This window comes from Branchiostoma lanceolatum, chromosome 9, assembly GCF_035083965.1.
Source record: "Branchiostoma lanceolatum isolate klBraLanc5 chromosome 9, klBraLanc5.hap2, whole genome shotgun sequence".
Classification (NCBI taxonomy): domain Eukaryota; kingdom Metazoa; phylum Chordata; class Leptocardii; order Amphioxiformes; family Branchiostomatidae; genus Branchiostoma; species Branchiostoma lanceolatum.
The window spans coordinates 9,855,235-9,863,691 of record NC_089730.1 but is presented as its reverse complement, the minus strand read 5'-3'; the positions used below and the strand labels follow the sequence as shown (position 1 = coordinate 9,863,691).

At 40.9% G+C, this 8,457-nt stretch overlaps 1 protein-coding gene across 1 annotated transcript; it reads right to left on the bottom strand.

Annotated features, from left to right (window-relative positions):
* Positions 1-1,824: 1,824 nt before the first annotated feature.
* On the bottom strand, positions 1,825-7,339 carry LOC136442228 (poly(3-hydroxybutyrate) depolymerase-like). The gene is made up of 12 exons (XM_066438985.1): positions 7,183-7,339; positions 6,650-6,772; positions 6,031-6,219; positions 5,517-5,608; positions 5,128-5,238; positions 4,034-4,072; positions 3,634-3,855; positions 3,279-3,444; positions 3,094-3,136; positions 2,678-2,809; positions 2,138-2,163; positions 1,825-1,980 (listed from the first exon to the last, which is right to left on the bottom strand). Exons 1-12 carry the CDS (start codon positions 7,238-7,240, stop codon positions 1,919-1,921), a joined length of 1,263 nt encoding a protein of 420 aa, XP_066295082.1. The 5' UTR covers positions 7,241-7,339; the 3' UTR covers positions 1,825-1,918.
* Positions 7,340-8,457: the final 1,118 nt, after the last annotated feature.

Here is an 8,457-nt window from a genome sequence, read left to right as displayed (position 1 = left end):
TAAGACGTCATTGTGATTGTCATTGATATATAGGAAATTGAAAGTGTACCGGCTACATATCAGAACGTGAAATTGTGCCTGTGCCAAATGCAGTATGTGTGATCAAGACCGTCGCTGTGCAAATGCAGGACACAGAAACACAGCGGGTTTCAAACATGCATTGAGCTGTACGGATTTCTCGTGACTAGAAGATCAGAAGTGTGTAGTACATCTTTTTGACAGTAAACAACGAATCTTCCCTACATGACCTTTCCCTCTGACACTTAACAATGAGCCACCCCTTGGTACACTCTGATGGCAACCAAAGGATGTGCGCTTGACGGAATTACGGGTCACCATCTGACTAGAAATGTTACAAATGACGTAAGAAAGACCCATGACTGTAGTTCCATTATACTCAGCAATCAATGTTGCTTTCATGCATGAGTCGTCCACATTATGCAGCGCCATCTTGTCGTCATTACATCCTGAGTTATCAAAGGAGCGAGATGAAAATGTCATTAAATTGACTTCTAAGAAATCTCGTTGTAATGAATCAGTATGGTTGACTAGTTTTATGTTAGCGATTGTCGATATTTGAACTTGCAATGTGCATAGAAGGGATTTTGCTAATTTTGATAAAGCTGTCAGTCTTGCTTCAAACAATCTAGATTTACCTAGATCATAACAGTGTTTGTTTATGAATTTTTATAGATTGCTTCAAATGTAATTTATTCAGCATGGAATATTGGTACTCGGTGTTTAAACATTTGCATCTTATTTTATACCATCCATCGCAATGGTGCCGTTAAAATTACCATGACAATTGTGCTTTCACTTGTTCACTATTTAAGTTATTGTATTTATTTCCCTGCTATTTATTGACAATGCAAGCTGTGATTACGGCCGCTTTTGTGTCTGTGCAATATCTTTTTTGCAGGTTTCTGTTGAAATTAAGCCTAATTGGTACAAGAATCGTGAATAGCTCCAAATTTTACATAAATGAAAAATGATTTTAATTATTTGAACCTTGCGCAATATGAAGTTCTGTAGCAGTGTTTGTGACTTGTAGAACTTGAATACGCCGCCAGGTAATTGAAGGGCATTTAGTGTTTAGAAAGTGTCCAACAGATGCAATATGATTTCTCTGTTTTTGTTCCAAGATTTGTCAGATGCACCGATGTTACATAGACAAAGAAATGTGAAAGCTTTGGGTTTATCACTTGTAGTTTGTATAAGTATATAGAGTATGCCTTTTTCTTGTCCATGAAAATACCACTTCCCGAAGTGCCATACGACTTGCCTATATAAAAATCTCTCAATGATTCGCAGGGTGTGATAGTTGGGCATTGACATGTTGATTATGTTGTCCCTAGACCTTGTTTTATTTGTAATAATCTGAGAATGTATGACATATGTTCGTACTGGCATACAACAGTAGGTACACATAGTCTGATACATGCGTGCTAACGTGTGTAATTAAATGACGTGTGTTGCAAGAATTCGGTGCTAGGAATGTATGAATATCCAGAAAAGAATGTACAAATCCAGTTTGGTTTGATTTGATTCCAATGCAGTAATGATAAATTTGACAGATTTTGGTTGTTTTTTCAATACTTGTAGTCACTTGTGTGGCTTGTTTAGAAGTGTGATTTTAGCTGAAGCCTTTTTTGTCGGACTTAGAAAATGGTGCTAAGTTAAATATAGTTTTCTTTTGGTCCACCAACTTTTTGTCGTTTTTATTGCTTTTGTGTTTCTATGATATTAGAAAGAATAAGTTAATTTTACTGGAAATTATATCAAAGCTAGCAGTCTAAATACACTATCAGAAAAGAAAAGTCTTGATCAGAGAAGTCTTCATCATTGCATGCATTAGACGCTTTATTTGTTTTATTGGTAAGACAGATCGTTTGAAAGCGTCCTCTACCGATTTTACTCTTTACTGCAGCAGGCGCTGAACCATCGCGTACACAGCCGAGATTTGATGGCCGTTCTTGGTGGCTGCAAATTGACCAAAAACGAGTCAAATATTGAAAAATTGGAAAGCTGCAATAAGTATTTGACTTTTAATCTAGATACCAATGATGGTATTTTGCTTACACATGAACATCACCGAGTAAATATACGAGTATGAGAATTCTAAGTAAACTTAACTCACCATAGTTGGCATCTTCGTACCCCCACCTGTAATGATGGTATATTCCATATTCATAAATCAACTACATGAATTTTGTAAATCCACAACAATGCTTCTAATCTGTTATACAGGTCTTTGGGTGGTGTCTACCATCGGGATACATGTTCTGCCATTATATTCAGTCTTCCACATGACGAGTTAAAACTGCAAAGAATGTAGCTCAAAATCTGCTGATTGTTTTATTCTTATTCTGCAGCTTTGCAGGTTACGCCCTTCTTTAGCCTTTCCAATAAAGTTTGACCATATAACAGTAGTCTCTACCAGACTAACCGCGCCGGCTATAGGGAGAATATTTGCCGGGGGACTGACCATCAATGGTATTATTCGCAGGCCTATTGGACCATATTTCCGTAGCCGACTCCCTTCATATAATTCACTCTATTTGGCCAATTTCTACCATTTTCCCAGCGACCCGGGGAGACTGGTAGAGGCTAATAAAACATACCATCAGGGTGGTGGACATGTGTACATGTCCTGCCAGTATCGTTTTTTTTTACTCACCAGTCGAAGCAGCCGTTGGGGTTGCCTTTGATGTAGTCCGGCACGGCTTGAGGGAAGAGGATGATGATGTTGTTCAGTTCCCCCACCTCCAGATACCCAGTGTGCCTGGCGTAGGTGTCACCAATGGCGTTCCTGTGGTAGGGAGGGAATCATGGGTAACGTGTAAAGGTGTATCCAATCAGTTTCCTTTGAATTTTCTCTCTTTTTTGTGCGTTCAAATCATTACCAATCGTCTACTTAATTAAATAAATACAATTCATTCCAATAAATGGCGAATCAATTTTTGTTTAAAAAAACAATGTTAGAATAAATGATGAGCAACAGTAACATAACTTGCAATGGCACGAGAAAAGTAGAGTGAACAACAAAGACTGCTGGCATTTTCATCCCCTGAGCGCAAGGTCACACAGACTTACTTTCCCTGCTTGCATCCGTGGAACGCCACGTGCACCTTGCACTCTGTGGACAAAAATAATCAATTCTACAACCTTTGAAACATAAATGCATCTTGAAGACCACCACAAGGTAGTAAAGCAAAAAAAAACAAATTTTCGAGCAATCTTGCCAATCAAAGGACAGGAATTTTTTGGACGGATCATACTTGCGTCAGGGTTCCTGCATCCGGAGGGGATGTAGACGTAACCTTCAGAGTCCATGCTGAACCCTCCGGTTCCACTAGAGGTCCCTCCTGTACCAGGATCAGTGACATCAGTTCCAGGATCAGTGCCATCAGTTCCAGTATCGCCACCGCCCATACCTGGGAGCACCTAGAGGAACATATCAAGCATTTTACGTCGAGTGCTTAGCAAAAAGGCTTGAAAAATCATACAATCACATTACATATACTGAAGGGTATTAAAATGTTAGATTTCGGTATTTTCAGGAATAACGACTTCTCATGTACATCTGTATCTTGTAAAAGGGAGGAAATTGAAGGCCCACAATGCTTCCCCTACCCCTGTCCAGTCGGGTAGACTGGTGTCCCCGGTGCCGAAGTCCGGCAGCCAGCCGGTCCAGAAGTCTGTGACGGCGCCCACCGTGTCCCAGTACAGGTTGGTGGAGGCCTGCAGGTAGTCCAGCCAGCTGTCCATCAGCTGACGCTTACCGACAATAGGTAGGTTGAACAGCCCTGATGAGGAGGAGTCGTCGATGAACTCGTTCTGATCGAAGGTCTTGAGCTTTGGCGGGAAACAATACAATATTATTTTCAATATATTTTTATTATAACAACCACAATGCAGATCCGCCAACAGATTTCCTACCCAATTGGTAAAAGTTATAACACAACGTCAACCCATGCATAAGTTATAACACAACCTGGATAAAGACATCTATGTGCAAATATAGAATACCCACCTCTCCCCTGCTGGCAACATCGCTGCCTGGAGTCGGTCTCTGGGGGATGAAATGGCAGGTTTTTTAGTTGAACAATTGAGATGAAAAGATCTCGGTTTATCTTTGTATGTTAAACAGAATGCATTCACCCATTCGTTCGTAACTGTTAACGTTAGGCCATACCATCTTAATTTTATGGATGACATCCTCTGGAGTCCCCAAAACTAATGCGAGAGGGCGAAAAAAAAATCTAGCAAAAAAAAAGATGATAAACCGGAGGACTACATAGCTGTTATTGCTAATTAAACCATAGAACACAGTGTAACAACCAAACAAGTCTTTATTTTTTGACATTAGCTCATATATTAAAGTGCCTTTAACATGAATGATGCCTGGTTTAAAGACCCATATGTAACATTTGGCCGTTCAAAGAAAAAATGTGTTCGGCTGTGTACACAACATCACGCCTTCAGTCAGAGCAAAACATCAAACTCTGTAGGCAACCCGGCCAGAGATAATATAATTCAGTTTAATACATATTGCCTCAGGCTGCATGTATAGTATACATACATGTATTCCTGTGGAATGATATGCTTAATCAATGTTGCTGTAGCCTCCTTAGCAGGCTCTGATAATGAGTCGTTTTCTTTATTGCTTATGTTTTTTTCTGATGGCATATCAGTTCTATTACTACTGGGCTCATGAGGGGCGGCGCCCTCTTCAAATCGCTCCTAGTCATCACGCACATAACAGTTGTGTTGGACAATGTGAGTGTATATAGTGTATTACGACAAGCCGGGCCAAAGCTGCCCCTTTGGGGCAATATGAGTCTGCAAGTTTCGGAGCCTCTTCGGAGGTGATTTTTTTTTGAGAACAGGCGAAAATCAATGCTCGCGCGGATGTCATCCATAAAATTAAGATGGTGTGGCCTTACACCCAATTGCAAGCTTTCATTTCACTTCTTCACAAAAGAAGAGCTAGCGTTACATACAGGACTAACTCTTTCCAACCGTTTACTGTAACCTCGTTTAAAGTCATTTTGATTCCCGCTAATGGCCGTTGTGTTGGAAGAAATTTACGGTTTTACGTTTAATTCATAACTGACTATTACTGACCACCAGGCCTCCGTAGATATGGTTGAGAAGCTCGTACGCGGAGTTATAGTCACAGTCGTTGATGTAGTCCGAGGCGGTAGTACCGCAGGACGGGCCGTAGTCTTCGGTAGGCTACAGGGCGTGTGTGGGAACAACAACACATGTCGGTACATATGTTCACTCAGGTCGGTAGGAATGTTTGTATCAATATCACCTGATAAAGCATTGGAGTGTACACAATTTTCATTAGATTTTGAATATAAGGACAGGGGAGGTTGCGACAGCACATAAACACACAACTACAGTACATAGTACAAGTCTTTGAGACGGTAATGAGAGACATCTTTGCAGAAGTATACAAGACATATGGCCATGAAATCTACAATCAAGACATAAGGTTCGATACTCACGAATCCGTGCACCGCCGCCATGTCGTACTTGGAGAAGATGTCTGTGGCATCAGTGAAGGACTGGTAATACTCCTCTGTCCTCTGAACGGAGCCTGCGACAAGATAGAAGAATACCTTTGCTAACACAGAGTGATATCTTCCGAAAATAATTTCATCAGGTTGGTAGGAAATAGGATAGTTGGAGTTTCATTTGACACAACCAGGTAATCTCACCTGCTGACGTTTCGGTGTCTGTCAGACACCTTCTTCAGAGCTTCTGACTGGAGTAATGCTTCTCACCGCTATAAGTAGCCGATGCGGTGAGAAGCAGTACTCCAGTCAGAAGCTCTGAAGAAGGTGTCTGACAGACACCGAAACGTCAGCAGGTGAGATTACCTGGTTGTGTCAAAAGAAACTCCAACTATCCAACAGAGTGATATACTCATCAGCACTTACACATAATAAAAACATCCACTCAGTATGGTAGAGCCAGAGTACATGTACATATGCAATTGCTTGAAAGACTGTGTACTACCCAGGTTGACGGTAGTGTCCCGTGTCCCACCGAACAGCCAGACGCGGTCACCCCGCATGTTGGCCGGGTGGTCGATGTCCGGTTCACTGTTAGTCTTGGACACCAGAGTGGACACCGTGATGCCGGCCGGACTGCTCATACAGGCGCCCAGGGCCGTGTTCAGGTTACCCTGCGCGCACCAGTACGGAGCTGGGGGAAAATTCAGCAGCCTTTTAATTTTTACTCACACTGAAAAACACTTCATACTGGTTGGTTGAGTTGTCTATTTGCTGAGTGATATAGTTAGCAAGTAGTTTAGATTTCTTCAGACATTTGGTTTGTTTGCTATCTTCTTTTTTATTCCTTAAGTTTCATGGTGACATTTTGATACAGTTAAGATGAGCACATTTAAAGAAAAATTGTTCTTTATCAGGTAGATACTTCTGATGAACTTGAATTCTTTTTAAAGACGTGTCTTTTATTTTGTGACGAAAGTACATAAGCTAGATGTTTATTTATCGCTATTGTAGTTATTGTAGTGCTATATACGACATATGATTAGTCCTAGCATGGCTCCATCAGATATTGCGTGATGTATCACATATATGTATCATGTCATCAATGTAAGATGGTTTGTTACCGCCGGCTATGAATCCCAGCCCCACGACCTCAGCTGAGTGAGCCACGTGGTACTGGGTAGCGAAGCACGCGCCAGCAGACAGGCCGGACACGGACACCTGCGTCCCGTCTGCACCCAGCGGCTCTGGGCGGGAGGGAAACACGCAGGATGTCATGTCTGAAGTCTGCAATTAGGATGAACGTACGCTTTTCAGTTATCGTCTGAATCACCAAATAGCCACCTTATATGTAGGGTATACGTACGCCTTGTGAAGGTGAACGTATAGTACATGTATTACGTACTCTGTTGATCTTCAATCATCCTCCCATTCTCCACCAGATGACTAGTTGAAATGGATTTATAATTCATAGGGTACGCATCGAGGTACGAAGGCCAGTTTGTGGCAACTAGCATTTTCACGTTACACTCTCCACGTGCATATTCAGAATGTAACGCAGCAAATGTATGTTCCGATGATTTGATCAAGCTGTGTTGAATTATTACACTTTGTGTGCCCATGTTTCTTAGGTCGAATTTTGACATATTTTTCTTACCAAGAGGGTCTGCTGCAAATCCCACGACGATGATTGTTGAGAAAACCAGGAGCAACATCGCTGAGCCGCCAACCTCACGTTCCCGTGATGAACAATAGTCGCCTGCTGAATGGACTAGCGAGGCTGTACTAGCGATGAACTCTTCTTCTAAACAACGATCCTATGTAACACCGGAAGCAGCATAATCAACATCCCATGACGGGAAGTGTTGGGGTCAAATATCGGAGATTCGGAAGTTATATTCATTCTTCAAACAATCTAGACCAAACAATTGAGGTAAAAAAAAAACAGTGACCAAATAGAGTTTCAAATTGGCTATGAATTTTATCACACGACTGAGACGACTATTTGCAATTTATTACAGAGATTTTTGTCGTCTAGGTGCAAAGGTTTGGCGTATCATGTACGAGTTGAACAATTGACCAAAAAGACACATAACCATTTTGAATTGACAGAACAGTACAGGTGTTTTGAAGGGCACATCCCCATGACCTCTCTCACCAGGGTAACGTCCGTACGTACTCAGTACTCACCATCCAAATAAAACTAAAATCAGATGTATGCATTTCCACCATAGTCTTGGCAAAGAGAAGACTGAACAAAGTTTAGAGACAGAACATTTGGTCCGACCTCAATACCAAAGTCTTACGTATTGTGCTTTTGCCTTTCCGGGTTTAGGACGTGAAAAACGTTACGTCGTACATCATCTTTTGGTCTCATCCCGGTTACATGTTACAATACACTGAGTTACAATAAGAGTGAGAGATACGGCAAAGGGTTCAATTTGTCCCCATTTTATTCAACAAATGCTATAAACACTAAATCCATGCATATGGATAAGCAATGCTAACGTCCATGTATCATATGCAGATAGTATGCTCTACTCGCATACACTATTTAACGTAGTTACGGCCTCAAGGAGTTATGTCAAATGTTCTTTTAAGTTTCCATTTCACAAGTAATCTTTAAGCTTATTTCAAATACAAAAAAAAAACATGTTTGTACTAAAACGTCAAAATGTATTTATCTAATAACAATCTTAATTCAAATTATACAGCAGTACTATTGTAGTTGCCCACTTATGTGTGACAAAGGAAAGATACTAAAACATTTCAGATGTCAGTCAAGTGCGACATTAGGATACATTCCAATTGTCATGGAAATTCCACAGGCTTTCTATGTCAATAATAAACATTTTATCCGGTTCGTCGGTTACCGGAACCAATTTCGTAGCTTTCAAACTTTTCCTACTCAGTCCATTGTTGGTACTAGTAA